Source organism: Neoarius graeffei, chromosome 19 (genome assembly GCF_027579695.1).
Source record: "Neoarius graeffei isolate fNeoGra1 chromosome 19, fNeoGra1.pri, whole genome shotgun sequence".
Taxonomy (NCBI): Eukaryota; Metazoa; Chordata; class Actinopteri; order Siluriformes; family Ariidae; genus Neoarius; species Neoarius graeffei.
The window spans coordinates 63,311,694-63,330,157 of record NC_083587.1 but is presented as its reverse complement, the minus strand read 5'-3'; the positions used below and the strand labels follow the sequence as shown (position 1 = coordinate 63,330,157).

The 18,464-nt window shown below is 42.5% G+C and overlaps 1 protein-coding gene across 2 annotated transcripts; it reads left to right on the top strand.

Annotated features, from left to right (window-relative positions):
• On the top strand, positions 1-8,906 carry LOC132868013 (protein rapunzel-like). 2 transcript variants are annotated; one of them, XM_060900992.1, is made up of 3 exons: positions 1-74; positions 1,169-1,287; positions 6,693-8,906. In XM_060900992.1, exon 3 carries the CDS (start codon positions 6,696-6,698, stop codon positions 7,377-7,379), a length of 684 nt encoding a protein of 227 aa, XP_060756975.1. In that variant the 5' UTR covers positions 1-74; positions 1,169-1,287; positions 6,693-6,695; the 3' UTR covers positions 7,380-8,906. The 2 variants fall into 2 exon arrangements, with proteins under 2 accessions (XP_060756975.1, XP_060756976.1); XM_060900993.1 differs by having other exon boundaries at positions 6,674-8,906.
• Positions 8,907-18,464: the final 9,558 nt, after the last annotated feature.

The window sequence follows — 18,464 nt, the reverse complement described above, 5'->3', positions numbered from 1 at the left end:
AGTGAGCACTGCTTTGACACGTGTCCCACCCTCACCCTGCCCATAGGAAGAGAAATGTACAGACACTGAAGCAGGTAAGATCCTTAGGCCCTTGGACCCATTTTCTCTCTCTCTCTCTCTCTCTCTCCACTGTTGTATGCCTTGTGTAAAGTAATTTTGTCCTGATCGTGTTGTTTTATAGGGTCGAGTCATCGTTTGGGTTGTTTTCCTTTTAACCAAACCAGTTCAGCCTGACCAGGGGCAGCGTTTCATTGTATTATAAATTTAGATATAAATCAATCTTTTTTTTTTAATGTCTTTTTTGAATAAAGCAGTGTACACAAAAGGCCATCTAATTTTTAACTGCTTGCAGTTTGTGATAAATAGACAAAAGATTTCCAGCCTGTGACTGAGTGCTGTATGGAAATTGATCATGTGTGAATATGAAATTAAACTCTCCTTCATTTCAGGAAACAGTTACAACTTGCTTTCAGTTGTTTCTATTGTTTTTTCATTGCAAAAAGCTAAAACACATGTTGCAGCTAATCTAGTTGAAAGTAAAATCTTGTCCCACACACTGAGAGATGAATCCCAAGCCCTCGATCTACGATTTCCACGCTCTTGAATGTACTACACCCATCAGAGATGCCAGAGTTTGAATTACCAAAGATGCCCTTGTTTACTGTTTAATAATATTTATAATATCCATTGTATATTATTTACCTCATTAGCTTAAGTCCTAACATTTCTTTGCATGAAATGTGTACATTCACTGAGGAGTGAAAAATAAATAGTCTTACCAGAAAAAGTCCCAGTCAAGAATGTTAAGTTTAATGATGAAGAATCCAAATTTTAATGCAAAAAAATAGTCAAAGGCATTCTCAAAGCAAAATCAAAATAATATCACATGGAATGAAGCCAAAAAGATCATATTTCCACACCCATCACCTTAAAGCCTAAATGTTTCTTGAAATGCTTGTCTACCTTAGGTCTGTCTGCATTAGTGTGAAGTGTCAGTCACCTAGAGATAGCTAACTTTTTTCACTTAGCTGCTTGAAACCACCTGTGGTTTCACTTCCTGTGCCTCACTTCACCCCGCCTTGTTTTTTCACTCTCTGTTGCACATAAGACCATAAGTTGTTGCACATACTTCCTCTACACTTGCACTGAAAGCCTTTTTCCATTTCAGCCGTTAAAGAACCATTCCTCCGCATCACTTCTCACACTTCAGCTGTTGCCTTTGTTGTACTTCAATTTGAGTCTGAACTCTTCCCATTCGTCTCCTGGTAAAAGAACGTGAGAAACAAGGTACCATGTTACTATATAATGCATTTACAGTTGTGGTCAGAAGTTTACATACAGTGACATGAATGCAGATATGAATGTCATGGCAATATTTGGCCTTTCAGTAATTTCTTTGAACTGTTCTTTTTCTGTGGCAGAATATACAGCAGGGCTATTCAAATAATTTGGAATTGGAGCCAGTTCATGAATCTGAGGCAAAATAAGGGGCCGGAGAATAGAAGTAATCACAGTAACAAATAAAGAAATTACAACAACATACTGAAGGACTCAATATATTTTATAAATGCAGAACAACATATGCACATAAATACACACATGGACTGCTACTGTAATAACTTTTGTCCATTTTGAACATAAATCAGACATCATAACAGTCCATCAGTCTAGGTCAGCCATATCACAGATACTTAAGATTGCACTCGTTTAAGTGAGAGGCACCATCAAATTTATCTCCACCAACAAAAATAAAACCAAAGTGCATACTGTAGTATGGTATAGAAAAGAATTATAACAAGATTACAGTGTGTGGTATTTTATCAAGGCAATATATTTCAAATTGTACCCAGTTTAGGTGAGCCATATCAGTTGTTTACATTTTCATTAATTTAACTGACAACTTAAACAACTTAAATTCCAAGTGCATCAACAAATAGAAAACCAAACTGCATAGTATGCTTCTAATTATAACAATGTAACAGTGCATGGCACTTTATCAAGGCAAAACATTTCAATGCTTTCAACAATAACCACCTCACCCATTTTAGCCCTGCTAACATGAGGAAAAAAAAACACAGTCCCTTAGTTGACCTCTCTATTTTTTTTCTTATCTGCCTATATTAAAATTGCATCAGACACCTCAATATTCAGTTCAGTATATAATATGAGGTGAATAACATGTTAACTGCATCATACTGTTCAAAAATCAATCCTCATTACTTGTTTGACTAACATGCCTATATCTTGCATGTAGTTTGCCAGCATTTGCCATCTAATGAGAGAAATGGCATTTTTTTGACTTAGCAAGAGCAGTGAAGTCAGGTGTATATGTTGTCAGGGCAATGCGCAAGCAGTGTTGCAGATGCTGGTCAGTCAGGGATATGCGATTGTGTGTTTTAATGGCATTCATGTGTGAGAATGACGACTCACAAGTGTATGTTGAGCCAAACATTGTCAGAAGAAAAAGTGCAAGAGCCCTTGAGTGTGGAAATTTCTCTCAACTGACTACATGGGTCCAGAATTTTTCAAAACCTGCCTGCTGCAATGACTGTCGCAAGTCATCTGATGACTGAATGTCAATGAGTTCCAGCTGTAAAAAACCCTCATCCAATGATGGTACTGGCTCCTTTCCTTTCAATGCAAAGTCTGCCTCAACATTCACACAGAAAGGGTCCTTAACAAATCTCATCATTTCACTGGAGATGCTGAAATCATCAAACCTGGTGGCAAAGTTGTTTTTCAAAGAGTCAATAAAGCCTGACATCACCTCTGTAATTTGCAGGCCAGATTTCCTTAATGTAGGGAAGTGGAGCATTTTCCCAGGATAAAGATCAGCAGAGAAGAGTGAGAGCTTTCTTTGAAAAGCATGAAGTTTCTCCACAAGTTCTGAAACTGTTTTATCTCTGCCCTGCAACGCCACGTTGAGCTGGTTCAAATGATGGAAAACGTCACTCAAAAAGCAAACAGTGGTATTAAACTCATCATTTTCCATCAAAGACAGAAACTTGCCAGCTTTTTTCAGCTTTGAAGACCGGAGAAACACCAGAATCTCCTCTCTTAGTTCACAAAAACGTTTCCTTTGCTAAGCCCTCTAATGTCATTCTGAATGAGCAAATCTTTGTATTCAGCAGACATGTCAGTCAACAGCTTGCGGAAAAGCCGGTGCTGTAAACTGGAGGTGCAACGGATAAAGTTTATAGTTGCCATGACAGAGTCCATGGTCTCTTTTAACTCACCACTGAGTTTGGTACACAGGAGGCTTTGGTGGATAAGACAATGTAGCGATCTCATCTGCAGAACCGTGGCTGCCATCCTCGCGGCCAGCCCCTGATCCCTGCCCACCATGGAGGGCACACCATCCGTCACCTAGCCTGGGCCCGCCCATCCTAAGTGTGACGCAACACGAGGGCCTGTTGCGAGCTTAGTCTGGCAAGGCAAGCTATCTCCAGCTCTTCCAAGCTCCCGAAAAATCGGGAGCCAATCAACTTTGAGCATCTCCAACGGCCCTGGGTAGAGGCGTGTTCAAGGCAGTGACGTAGTAGAACTGCGACCGGAAGCCATAGATTGTTTACAGAATCTATGCCGGAAGCGCTTCATTCACTAGAAACATTACAAACATGGAGCAGCGGCAAGCCTTTGACACAGCGGTAGATGCTGTATTGAAAGCATTCAACGGGAAGTTCTCATTGAAAACAGAGCAAAGAGCAGCCCTGGAGGTATTTATCTTCTTCCTGTTACTCAAGCAGTTTCTGTCGTATCACATACGTCAGAGGAAAGAGTGATGTGATTGGTTTAAGCTTCGTCACAGCCTTTTCTGGCTTCAACCAGTAGCAAACTGAGGCATTTCAGGGAGGCGGGTCAACCACGCCTTTGGGAAATGGTTGGGCTTAATATCTTTGCCAGACCAAATGCTTGCAGAGCTTTGAAGTTGCGTTAGCCAGACTATCCGTCACCAGCATGTTAACGCGTGCCAAATCCAAGTTGTTCTCCTCAAAGAATGCAGAAATTTTGGTGTATAAAATCTCACCAGTGGTCTGCCCCTCCAGGGGAATTAAACCAAGCAGATCCTCACGAAAACATTCTCCATCAAAAAATCGCACATAGAGACACAGCTGCGCAACATCACTGTTATCTGTCGACTCATCCACGGCCAAAGACATCACCTCAGCCTTCCTCAGCTTGTCCAAAAGCGTCTCAAAAACATCCGATGCAAGGGACTCGACTCTCCTCATATTTGACGTGTCAGATATTGGAATTTGCTTGATCGACTCCGTAATGCTTTTTTGTGTTTTCTCATCTGTTACCACCTCATCAATGGATGCCAGCATACACTCCTTGACTGTCTCCGCGTCTGTAAATGGCTTTTTCTTTTTTCCCAATATCCATGCCACTCGTAACGATGCCACCGTTGCTCTCTCTTGATCCATACAAGTCCGGAACAATAGCCGACGTCTTTGCTCATAACAAAATGTAAGCCCCGATATCTTTTGCTTCCGAGCGGCAGAGCCCGGCGGGAAAGTAGTGTTAAAGTTAGCATGCGTTGTGTTGAAATGTCTTCTCAAATTATACTCTTTACACACAGCGAGGCACTCGTTGCAGATTAAGCACACAGGCTTCGCATTGACAGCAATAAACACGTATTTCTCCATCCATTCATTGTTGAAGTGCCTGTTCTCTGAGTCAATTTTTCTTTTCTTTAAGGTAGAGAGAGACATTTTGTCTCGTTAGCTTGTCTTCTTGCTTGAAAGAAAGTCAGGGCGGTCAGAGTGTTGCACTCGACTGAGCCGCGAATGGCGATTTTTGATTGGTCATTTAAATGACCAATCAAAAATAGCCATTCGCGGAAGTCGTGAGGTCCCCCAAAATTTATGTCTGGCTAAAACAGCTATATTTTGCCTGTTTTTCCACCATGACTTAAACGTGTGCGCATACCGCATGTGCTATATGAGACTATCCATATGTAATAATTACAGTACATTCTAAGGGCCGGTACAAAATTCCTCAGGGGCCAGACCCAGCCCGGGGGCCACCAATTGAATAGCCCGGATATACAGCATACATCTTTAATTAAAAAAAAAACCAAAAACTAGAATTTGGTGCACAAGTTTTAATTTTCTTTGGGGTTTCTGAAATCAACACAGGGTCAAAATTATACATACAGGGTCAAAATATACATAGAGTACACCTAATATTTGGGTAAAATGTCTCTTCACAAGATTCACCTTGACCAAACATTTTTGTTTACCATGAACAAGCTTCTGGCAGAATTCTGATTGGATATTTCACAGCTCTTCGTGGTAGAATTGGTAGAGTTCAATTAAGTTTTTTTTTTCTTGCCATGGACTCAACTTATAAGCGCGGTCCATATATTTTCAATAGGGTTGAAGTCAGGACTTGTTTTAAGCTTAATATTAGCCTGCTTTATCTTCCACAACCAGCTCTGATGCGTGTTTGGGTTCATTGTCCTGTTGTAACGCCCAAGTCTCAAGTCGTGTTCAAATTTTTGATGGTTTATGCTGAAGAATTCTGAGGTAGTCCTCCTTCTTCATTATTCCATCCACTTTGTACAATGAACCAGTTCCACTGGCAGCAAAACAGCCCCAGAACATGTACCACCACCACCAGCTGGTACAGTGTCCCTCTGTACATGGTGGTCATTGTGGCCAAACAACTCAATCTTTGTCTCATCTGACCATACAGCTATCCTCCAGAAGGCTTTTTCTTTGTCCGTGTGGTCAACTTCAAACTTTAGTTAAGCTTGAAGGTGTCAGTTTTGGAGCAGGGGGTTATTTCTTGGATAGCAGCCTCTTAGTCCATGGTGATCTGAACTGTAGACAGTGATCCATCAGCTTCCAGTTCATGGCAGGGCTGTGCCATGGTGGTTCCCAGGTTGTTCCTGACCATCCAAACCAATTTTCTTTCAGCTGAGGGTGACAGTTTGGGTTTCCTTGAAGCAAAGTTGCTTGGCAAAGTGATGACACCTCACAATAACTTGGATACAATTGTTTGAACTGATCTTGGAATTTGCAGTTGTTTGGAAATGGCTCCAAGAGACATTCCGGAGTTGTGTACACCTCTTTCTCAGATCTACACCAAGCTCCTTGGACTTTCCCATTTTACTGTGTGTTGGTCAAGCCAATGAGTGCTGTAAACAAACCCTTTTTATGAAGGCACAGAGAAGCTACCAGCTGTAGTCAATCAGGATCACTAACAGGAAGTTAAGAGACCTCGGCCTTGGCAAGATAAAAGACATTTTGGAAGTTTTAGCACCTCTGAATTAATAATCTAAGTGTATGTAAATTTTTGACCCTGTGTTGATTTCAGAAAACCCAAAGAAAATTAAAACTTGTGCACCAAATTCTATTGTTTTTTTAATTAAAGACGTCTGCTGTACAATCATTCTGCCACAGAAAAAGAACAGTTCAAAGAAATTACTGAAAGCCCAAATATTGCCATGACATTCATATCCAAGATGACATTCATGTCTCTGTATGTAAACTTCTGACTACAACCGTATATTATTTAAACTCAGATTTGTAAATAAAGCTACATAGGTCAATGGCTAATCTCAATCAGCACTAGAATCATGGATCTAATCTAATTCAGGATCGAACTTAATTAGTGCTCTGAATGAAAGTAGTTGTCTTTGTAATAAACTTCTTCTGCTCATCAGGCCAACATTTCTGTTTTAGGCCATGGCTCATATCCAGATCTCAGAGGACAGAGACAAGCTGAAGCGAGGCCTGATAAAGGTGTTGCAGTGCATATCCACCATCTCATCAGCAGCTGCTGTGGTGAATCCCATCTTTGGAGTGGCAGGCTCACTGATCCGCGTCGTCCTTCAAAATGTGAATGACGAGGACATTCAAACTCTTCGACGTGAGTTTGGAAGCATGAACCAAGCCCTGGATGAGCTTTCATTGCAGAACCGTGGCACGTTGCAGCAGATCAGAAAGGAGACATTGGATGGGCAGTACAGCCATGTAGAGGAGAACCTACGTAACCAGTTCCGTAAGTTCATGGAGGTGGTGGAGGCACGGCCTGAGAACAAGGAGCGCAAGCGTGATGATTTCGAGGAAAGCTATGCCAATGACCTGGGCGACCAGAACCTGCACACGCTCTATGATGGTGTAATGGGCAAGCCCAAGCTCTTCAGCCGACCTATCCTCGAGGTCTACATGACTCACTCACAAGGAGATCGGAGGGTGATGGAGCGCCTGTGCACTCGCCTCACCTACCTGTTCTGCATCGGCCTCATCGCTCTGATGGGCTATGCTGCCACCATTGGTGATGACGAAGAGGGCCTGAGTGAGGAGTGGGCCGAGAAGATGAAGAATGTGCAAGAGAAGATGCAGGAGGTGCTCAGGAAGTGCAAGTGATTCCTGTCGTCTAATTCACACAAGCTTTTTATGACATTATTTACTGTCACTATCCTTAATTTTTTATTAAGGGACAGAATTGTAGACTGGTGCACAAATTTTGAAGGGAGCATATTTTTTGCCTGGATAGTTCTAGCATCAGTTACCATTCTTTATGTTACTCAAACACACTGTTCGCATGACTACAGTCAGTGATTTTATTTTAAATGTTTTGAATTAAGTTATTGGAAATAAAGCCTGACAACATGACTATTTCTACCAAAAAGCCAATCAAGATAGGATCATTTTTTCATACAATTAGAGTGTAAACAAACTTTGTCTGTATCCATTCCTCCAATTAGTCTATGTTGGGTTCTTGAGGAGCAGATACCTTGCTGTTTGGAACGCTTATACAGTACCTGAACATTTTGGAGATGGCTCAAGGAAACACTTGTGTTTACAATTAGAACACATCAATTTATTCACTGCATTTAGGTTTAAAAGACCAGTGTATAGATTATAAACAAGTTAATTAATAAACAGGAAGCAGTACAAAAGAAAGCAGCACACTTTTGCACAGGGAATCACACAAGGGACAGCAGTGTCACCCAAATGCTGACAGAACTGCAATGGGAACCTCTGGAAACTAAGAGGGCAAGAAGTTGATTAGCCTTGGTGCCTTGATTAGCCTTGGTGGATAAAATTCAAAACAGAAAAGTGGCAACAAAGGCAGACAAATACCGTACGTAACTTACTTACAAGTATAAAGAACAAGGAAAAAGAATGACAAACAAATCAAATTTCCATTTGCCTAGATGGATACCTACAAAAATTCATTTTTTGTGAGGACAAGCAAGGACTGGAAGAAACTTGATAATGCTATAGTCAATGCACCACATTGGACAGTCTCAAAGGAACTCTGGCAGCACTCTATTACACACAAGGTTTACATCAAGTTGGGGATATGCAGAGTACTGACTTGCCAAATAAACATTCAGAAGGTTTAGAAGGTTCCAGAAGTGCCAGATACTTTATCTTTCTCTACTGGTCCTGCAACTGCTTGCTTATCACACACCAGGACAGCAGATGTCAGATTAAAAAGATAGGACTATAAAATATACAAGGAATGTTTAGTGAGAGAGAGGGGGGATATAATCTAAGGGGAGACCTAAATTTTAAAAAACCAAAGGTTCGAACAAATATGAAAAGCATGTGCGTATCGAGCTGTGGGGTGACTTTATGGAACAGACTGGAGACAGAAATAAAACAAAGTGCAAATATAATTCTGTTTAAAAAAAGGTACAAAAAAATATTTTTAAACAAGTATATTGCAGAGGAAATATGTTAATGGAGGATGATGAGGGATAAATAGAATAGGGTTGATTGTTATATTAGAACTAGCTTAGTATATGGTATATATTTATTTATGGGGATAGATATCTTCATATTTACAGGGATAAGTATGTAGTAGATATTTTTTTTTTTTTTGTAATTATATATTTATATAGATAGTTATGTGTATATGTATATATATGTATATGGATATGGTATGTAGTATATATTTATTTTTGTAATTATATATTTATATGGATAATCATGAAGTGTATATGTGGTATATATTTTTATAAGTGTATTAATGTAGTTTGGATTTCGGGGTAGTTAAAAAGGGGTGGGAAATTAAAAAAAGTATTGTACTTCTTCCCACTCCTTTTTCGAACAATGTGCGGTGTATTGTAATGTATTAGCTCTTTATATTATTTTATTTATTCTTTTTTTGTCACTTTTTTCATTTTCTTTCTTTTGTATGTATAAATAGTTACATACATTTTTATACATGTTCGAAATAAATAAATTCATTCATTCATTCATTCATTCATTCATTCAGGACTGGTGTGTCAGCGATCATTGCTGAATGAGCATGACTTTAAACTTGAGGCAAAGATAATCAGCCAGTGTGCTTGCTAAGTCATACTGTTTCATTTACAGTGGTGCTTGAAAGTTTATGAAGCCTTTAGAATTTTCTATTTTTCTGCATAAATATGACCTAAAACATCATCAGATTTTCACACAAGTCCTAAAAGTAGATAAAGAGAACCCAGTTAAACAAATGAGACAAAAATATTATACTTGGTCACTTATTTATTGAGGAAAATGATCCAGTATTACATATCTGTGAGTGGCAACATTATGTGAACCTTTGCTTTCAGTATCTGGTGTGATCCCCTTGTGCAGCAATAACTGCAACTAAATGTTTCTGGTAACTGTTGATCAGTCCTGCACACCGGCTTGGAGGAATTTTAGCCCATTCAAAAAAATTCAAGAATCCTCAAGAATCCTCTTAGGATTAATTGTTCAGAGTTCTAATTACTTTTTTTTTTTTTGGAATTTGCACCATCAGAGAACACTTCATATAACCTGAATTATGATTCAGAGGCGTAGGGAGGCTGTGTTACTTTAAGATAAGATAAGAAGACCAGTGGTGTAGTCTAGTTTTTTGTAGTGGGTATACTGTCTATACTCGTACTCACCCATCCCAGAACAACTCGTCTTAGAAAAACAACCATCTTGGAGCAACACCCCATAAGCACCATCACTACCTTGTGTCTGATGCTGCCTCCTAACATGTTGAAAACATAACCAGTCTTTCAGAATGCTCTCAAGATATATACTGTACATGAATAAAAAAACATCTGAATCTGAATCACATTCACTAATGCATAGCCTACAGTATACATCTTGAGAGCATTCTGAAAGACTGGTTATGTTAGACTGTGAGGGTGGATAGCCTGGTAGCCTACAAAACTTTCCAAATATGTTTGTACTCAGGCATTTGAGGTGTGCATTACCTCCTTGTTTGTGTGGCAGAGTGGTGGCTTTTTAGCCATGTTGTGACATACTTTCTTGGCTCAAAAAGTGATACAGGTGGCCCATTGATGCTGATCATCATCAAATTACTTACATTTGACAACAACAGTGTAGATCTCTTATCTGTGCAAATATTGTTCATGAGACTGAAGCCCCTTTCACATTCAGCAGTGCTGCAAAGGATGGTCTGCATGCATTGTATGAGTGGTGTTAGGCTTTCAGGCTCACTGTGTGGGTGCTCTAGGAAATCTCTCATACCACTGACTGCTTGCTCTTCACAAAGTTTGAGCCACTTGCATAGCCGTTTGACTTGTGCCTCACCATGCCGTATGCCAGGTGTTGATGGCCAGTTGTCTGTATCCAGAATGCTGAGATCATGAAGCATTTCACCCTCAAATGAGAGGCACTTCTCCAAGTTGTTGATCAGACTCTGTAAGAATTGCTTTGCATTGATTGGTGTGAGCTTTGCATTTGACTCCAGGGGGACAGATCCAAAATGTCCCAAAGCTTGTGCTGTTAGTGCTTCCTCTGTTTTCTCCCCTGGGGTGTCTTTGAATGATGCCAGCACTCTGATGGTGCACTTCAGAAGCTTCTCTGCTCTCAAGAGTGTGACTGAATGGGCCTGGAGTTGCTGAGACAGGTTTGCAAGTTCAAACAGTGCATCAAACATGAGTCCAAGGTCACACAAGAATTCCTTGCTTTGCATTCAATGTGCCAGGCCTCTATAAGTTTGTCTCTCTTTGCTGTTTCTTGTTTAGTTACCTGCAGTATTTTCAAAGTGTCTGCTGAGTGTTTCATATGACCTCCACACAGCCTTTATAGAATGGAAGCTGCTGGCCACCCATCGCGTACTTAAAACTCTGCCAATTCTCAGGACTTGTGAGCCCACTTCTTGTGCTGCTTCCATAAGTTCCCGTGAATTTTTATTGGACTGACTGTAGAGACTGGATCTTCTCAATGAACACTTTGAAGTGGTTGACTGCCTGAACCTCATCCACAGCATCAGATACAGCCAGTTTCAAATGGTGGTTCATGCAGTGCCATGTGAACAGGTTAGGGTACCTTGCAGTCAGCCTCGTTGCCACACCAGAGTTCTTGCCTAACATAACACTGGCTCCATCGGAAACAAATGAGACCCAGTTCTTTTGAAGCCACTCGTCACTGAAGCCTGCAGTGTCCAAACAGTTCAGTAGAGCTTTTTCTATATCCTCTGCCCTTTGGCTCTTCAGTTCAATCTGCTCCAGGAACACAAATTCAGGAGTAGCTCCATCTACTGAGGCTTTCAAGTTGACAATCATGGCAGATTTGTGGCTAAGAGATGTAGCCTCATCACTGAGGACAGACAACTTGCCTGAAGATGTAAAAATACTGTGGACTATTTTATTCTTCATCTCTTTTGCTATGTGTTCAACAATTTTTGGGAAACTGTACCTTGAGTGCAGACTGGTGCCCATGTTGACACCATTTTCCCCCTGAAGCTCAATAAGACTGTCATGATCAGAGAAAGGCTGATTCATCTTAGTAAGATAGTATGCTGTTCTGAAAACAGCATCTGTCTCAGACCCCGTCCACACGTAGCCGGGTATCTGCTAAATCGAAGATATTTTTCTACGTTTTGGCCTGTCATCCACATGAAAACACATCAAAAACGAATATTTAAAAAAAACTCCGGGCAAAGTGAAGATTTTTGAAAACTCCGTGTATGCCTTTTCGTGTAGACAGAGATAACCGGAGTTTTGCATTTTAGAACGTCACAATCTGCGCCAAAAAAATGACAACAAATCTGCCCTGACGTCAAACGTGCGACCTTTGTTTACTGCAGAAGCCAGATTAAGCATGGACTTAAGCTAGCCGCACACCACGGCGATCCACGCGGTACCGAACCGACCCATTTCAGAGCCGACTCCCGACAGGGCACGCACATATCCCCCGACTGTTGACGAGTGCAGTCGCGATTGAAGCGACACGTGACAACTTAATAGCTTTGTGATTGGCTATTGGATATAGTTACTGTTAAATCCAACACTTGAAGATGCTACAGGCTGAATTACAAATGACACAACATGGAATATGTAGCGCACTATCTAGGCTGCATGAGCTATTATTTCCAACCTTAAATAGTGCACTTATATAGGGGAGTTAAAACGATTTGGAATTCAGCCACACAACTTGAGCAGAGTGGCTTTCCAGCCCACTGTGTCTATGGATAAAGCTTCAGTCTATGGAATTACAGTATATACCTGCATTAGGTGCTACCAACACGTATTTCTCGCACTAGAAATTGTGTTTAATGATGTCACGTGTTATATGCGAAAGATATGATTGGCTATTGCTAGCGACTCTCGCTGATCAGTCTGGCTCCCGATTAGTTTTTCGAATCGGCTGTGAGATGAGTCAGTACCATTGAAAACTAGTCTTTACGCCTGACTCGCGACTTCAGTTGGCTCGGTACGCTGAAAATTGGCGTAGTGTGTGGCTAGCTAAAGAGTAATGGATTGGAGTAGTGCCTTGAAAGCGTTAATTATTGTGCAGGTGCTATTTACATGTTTAATTTTAGAAGCCCAACTACTGCTCCAAGAGCACAGGCGATGTGATTAGGGGGTAGGATTTGGGGAAATAATGCCATCTACAGGTTTGGAATGCTTATGAATGTGATTGAAAACGCAGATGTTCGGTTATGTGTGGAAGGGATTTTTTTCGAAGACGAGGTGGTGTGGATAAAACATTTTTATAAACGGAGGGGGGGAAAATGTTCGGTTTTAAAAATACCCGGCTACGTGTGTACATGGCATCAGTCAACACAGTCTCTGATACAGCTCTCACCAAATTTCCCAGTAAATCCTGCCCACCCTTTTCAGTGAGCTCCTGGGATATTTTGTGTGCCCTTGACATCTCTTGTTGCCGAATCTTGTTCCTCAAAGAAGTTAGTGATGTTGATCTGTTTGGATTTGAGGACTGGATCCTAAAGAATACCTGCTCCTCAGATACAGACACTCTTTGCTCTGTGAGGATGCCAGTTGATTTTGTGGAGCTGCTATCAGCACAACCTGGAAGTAAACAAAACCATGACAAATTAGAATCATCATAAAAGTTTTGTGTTTACATTAGCAACAACATCTGCAGAAGCAGGCTAAAAATTACTCAGAAGTATTTAATGAACTGTTCACAATATTCACATTATGGCTAACGCATGCATGAAATATAGGCAAAAGGAGGAAAATATTCTACTTTTGCAATAGCTAACTGACATCTGACAACTACTCATAACTAGCATTACCATATAGTAATTTAATGCTCCAAATATTAAGTAATGCACTTCAAACATGGCCATGAATTAACTTGCATTTATATAGTCATCGACATTATGAAAATCAGTTGTTAAGATCCTCTTTACATATGCTGACATTTACCTAACTTTCTGTTCCTCCACTCTAACCAGGGATGCCGGCTCTTAAATTTCCTCGCCTGACTTTCACTCCACAAGGCCGGCCAGAAACTCTCATCTGTCTCATCATCTGAAACAAGGAGATATAAACATTGTGTTCTGTTTATGACCACACACACACACACACACACACACACACACACACACACACACACACACTATCACTCAAAAGTTTTAGATATCATATAGCCGTTCATAGTTCTGTGATTTCACTGATGTTTATGAACGTGACATACACTTAGGGGCTGAGAAGCCTGTCAGTCATTGTTGTTCCCATGACAATGGGTTGCTTGGAGGTGGGCGGGAACTGGGGATGTTCTGAGGGCAAGAGTGTGTAAGCCGGCGAGTGAGAGAGCCAAGCTAAAAGTTGGTCAGCTAACGACAATGACAGAATTTCGTTTGCTTGTTTTGGTGTTGGCTATGGGCCACAGTAGCCTGATTGTTCACGAATAAAGCATTGAGAAACCAGCTGATGGTAGTGGTTTATGTACCGAGGGATTCTACAATATATATACACCAACAATCCCCTGCTATGCTAATTTCACTTACCGGTTGGCGTTATGGTAGCATCGGGCTCCTTTTCCGGGGTATCTAGAGAAGCCTCAGCTTCATCCTCATCTGGCTGTTTTGTTTTTTCTCCAACCTCTTCTGCTGAAGCTGTAGTGTCACCCGAAGCGGCTGTAGGTTCAGTGGCATGCTTCGGAAAACACTGAAAAAGTGTTGCCTGGCGTTATTTTCACTTCATCTCTTTGTAATTCACTTGCTGATTTTCTCTTTTGTGCAATAATGCTGAGAATGCCTGTGAAAGAAATTTGTTGCTGTTATTGTCACGGGCGACGGAAGCCTCAGCGGTCCAAAAGTCTTGTGAACACAGACTGGGTAATTTAATGAATTAATTGTGTGAAAGCTGTCACAAAATGATGTTGTTACGTATGCTCGCGCATCAAGTGGATACCGTATATTAAAAAAAAGAAAAGATTTTCTAGTGAGTATAGGGCGTATACCGGCGTATCACATAAACTACAACACTGGGTATATGCAAATCACTAACCTTTTTCAGTGGGTATACGGCGTATACCTGCGTATCACGTAGACTACACCACTGAAGAAGACCTTTATTATCCCACAATGGGGAAATTTCCTGTTTGCAGCAGCACAGTGGATAGCAGCAGAAGAGGATATATCAAGCCACACAAGTCCATCCATCCATCCATCCATCCATCCATCCATCCATCCATCCATCCATTATCTGTAGCCGCTTATCCTGTCCTACAGGGTCGCAGGCAAGCTGGAGCCTATCCCAGCTGACTATGGGCGAGAGGCGGGGTACACCCTGGACAAGTTGCCAGGTCATTGCAGGGCTAACACCTAGACACAGACAACCATTCACACCTATGGTCAATTTAGAGCCACCAATTAGCCTAACCTGCATGCCTTTGGACTGTGGGGGAAAACGGAGCACCCAGAGGAAACCCACGCAGACAGCATGCAAACTCCACACAGAAAGGCCCTCGCCAGCCGCTGGGCTCAAACCCTGGACCTTCTTGCTGTGAGGTGACAGTGCTAACCACTACACCACCGTGCTGCCCAGCCACACAAGTTTAATAAAAAATAAAAATAAAAATATTATACCTAAGATAAATACTAAATTAGAGGAATTATGAAATAGATGAAACACACTTATTGCACATATCAGGTGGCTGTACACACACACACACACACACACACACACACACACACACACACACACACATATATAAATATTAAAAAGAAAAAATATACCTAAGATGTATACTAACACACTTATTGCACATATCAGGTGGCTGTAATTGCAAAAGATAAAACAGAACAAAACAGAAAACAATGCAACACCTATTGACAGACATACAGATGTAAGTCTACTGTGAGCAGTGCTGGTTGTACAGTCTAACAGCTGCAGGAAGGAATGATCTGCGGTAACACTTGTTCACACACTTAGGGTGGAGCAACCTCCCATTGAAGGAGCTCTGCAGTCCAGTGAGTAAGTCCTGTAGGGGGTGGGAGTCATTCTCCATCATAGATGACAGCTGAGCCATCATCCTCCTCCCACCCACTACCTCCACTGGCTCCAGGGGGCATCCCAGCACAGAGCTGGCCCTCCTGATCAGTTTGTCCAGTCTCTTCCTGTCAGCTGTGGAGATGCTGCTTTCCCAGCAAATCACACCATGAAAGATGGCTGATGCCACCACAGTGTCAAAAAAGGCCTTCAGGAGTGCTCCTTGCACTCCAAAAGGCCTGAGTCTCCACAGCAGATACAGCCTGCTCTGACCTTCCCTGTACAGTGCTGTGGTGTTACTGGTCCAGTCCAGTTTGTTGTTCAGGTGAACACCCAAGTACTTACAGTATAAGATGTCACCAGCTCAATGTCCTTCCCCTGGATGCTCACTGGTGTTGAGGGGGGAGTGAGAGTGCCTGCGAAAATCCACCACCAGCTCCTTAGTTTTCCTCACATTTATCTGGAGGTGGTTTTGCTGGCACCTGTCCACAAAGTCCTGCAACAGTCCTCTGTACTCCATGTCTCCCCATCTGGGATGAGACCAGTGATAGCAGAATCATCAGAAAACTTCTGCAGGTGACAGGTGGGTGAATTATAGAAGTCTGCAGTGTAGAGGGTGAACAGGAACAGGTCCAGAACCATTCCCTGCAGGGCCCCCGTGTTGCAGACAACCATGGATGACACACAGTCCCGTGACCTCACATACTGTGGATGGTCAGTGAGGTAGTCCACAATCCATGATGTGAGGTGGTGGTCTACTCCTGCGTGCTCCAGCTTGTCCCCCAAAAGTGTGGGCTGGATGGTGTTGAAAGCACTGGAGAAATAAAAAAATGTTGTTCTTACAGAACTTCCAGGCTTCTCCAGGTGAGAAAAATCTCAGTGAAGGAGGAAAATGATGGCATCATTCACCCTGATGTCTGGCTGGTAAGTGAACTGCAGTGGGTCCATGGATGGGCTTACCATGAGGCGCAGATGGACCAGGACCAGTCGCTCCAAGGTTTTCATCAGGTGTGATGTTAGCGCCACTGGCCTGTAGCTGTTGAAGTCCTTGGGGTGCAGAGCCTTGGGCACAGCTACCACGCAGGATGTCTTCCATAGCCGTGGTACTCTCCCCAGCTTCAAGCTCAGGTTGAACAGATGTCCAACTATCCTGCACAGCTCGTCTGAACAGGACCTGAGAAGCCTGGAGCTGATGCCATCCAGACCCACAGCCTTCCTTGCCTTCATCTTCCTCAGCTGGTTCCTTGCCTGGAGTGTTGTGAGGAACAGGTTTGAGCAGGGGGGCTGTGTGCTGTGTGTTGTTCATGGTTATTTGAATTTGGGGTGATGTGTAAAACAGTGGGTTGTGTGATGTATATTGTCTGTGGTGGCTTGAATTTGGGGTGATGTATGAATAAGTGGGTGGTGAGCGGGGGTGGGAGTTAGTTGGTGTGTGTGGTGGCTGTGAGCTGCTAGATGTTGGGAGGGGGTAGAAGGTGGAGGTGGGGGACGGACAGAGTCCTTGAGGTGTGAACAATGAGGGCTGCAGCCGAGGTGTCTGAACCAGGGGAGGTGCAGATGCCTAATCAAATCTATTGAAGAAGAGAGTCAGGTCATTTGCCCACTGCTGGTCTCCCTTGGCCTGGGAGTTTGAAGACTGGTGGCCACAGATGGTCTTTAGTCCTCTCCAAACTCCTCTGGTGTTGTTCTGCTGCAGCTGCTCCTCCATTTTCCTCCTGTAGCTCCTCTTTTCCTCTCTAATCCTCCTCCTCAGCTCCCTCTGCACAACCTTCAACTCCTCATTGTCTCCAGACCTGAAAGCCCTCTGCTTCATCTTGAGAAGAGCCTTTATGTCTGGGTTAATCCAGGGTTTGTAGTTGGAGAAACACCGTACATTTCTAGTAGATACAGTGTTCTCCACACACAAGCTAATATAGTCTGTAATGAAGTCTGTAAGGCTGTTGATGTCCTCCCCATGTGAATCTTTGAATAACTCCCACACCATTGTATTGAAACAGTCCTTCAGAGCTTCATCCACCTTGCTGGACCATCTCGACACTGTACGGGACACAGCTGGTTGCCTGTGCACAAGAGGCTTGTACACTGGCCAGAGTAAAACCAGATTGTGATCAGATCTTCTGGGGGGGGGATGACTTATATGCCTCCTTGGTGTTTGCATATAGCAGGTCAAGAGTCTTATTATCTCTGGTGCTGCATGTGACATATTGGGTGAAGGTGGGCAGAGTGGAGGACAGGAAGACATGGTTGAAGTCTCCAGAGATCAGTAAGAGGGCTTGTGGGCTCTGAGTCTGCAGCCTGCTCACTGCAGAGTGGAGGAGGTCACACGCACTATCAGCATTAACAGAGGGGGGCACATACACAGCTATTACAACAGCATGTGAAATTCCTGAGGCAGATAGAATGGCCTTATGCTAACCGCTAACAGTTCAATGTCCGGACAGCAGTGCCTCCTTTTAATAGTGATATGCCTAGAGTTACACCAACTATTATTAATAAACACTGCCAGCCCTCCTCCTTTCCTCTTACTGCTCTCTGTCGTCCTGTCAGCTCTCTCCAGCTGGAACCTGTCTACCGTGGCATGCATATCCATGGCAACGCTAGTCAGCTATGTCTCCATGAACACCATTAAGCTGCAGTGTCAGTAGGTCCTTTGGTGCCGGGTTAACGCTGCCAGTTCATCCATCTTGTTGGATAAAGATCATACATTCCCCATGACAATGGCCAGGAGAACTGGACAATGTCTCCTCTTCCTCACATGGCA

Bases quoted from the DNA above. Each gene is read 5' to 3' on its own strand.
- LOC132868013 (XM_060900992.1), top strand. From the start codon at position 6,696: ATGGCTCATATCCAGATCTCAGAGGACAGAGACAAGCTGAAGCGAGGC.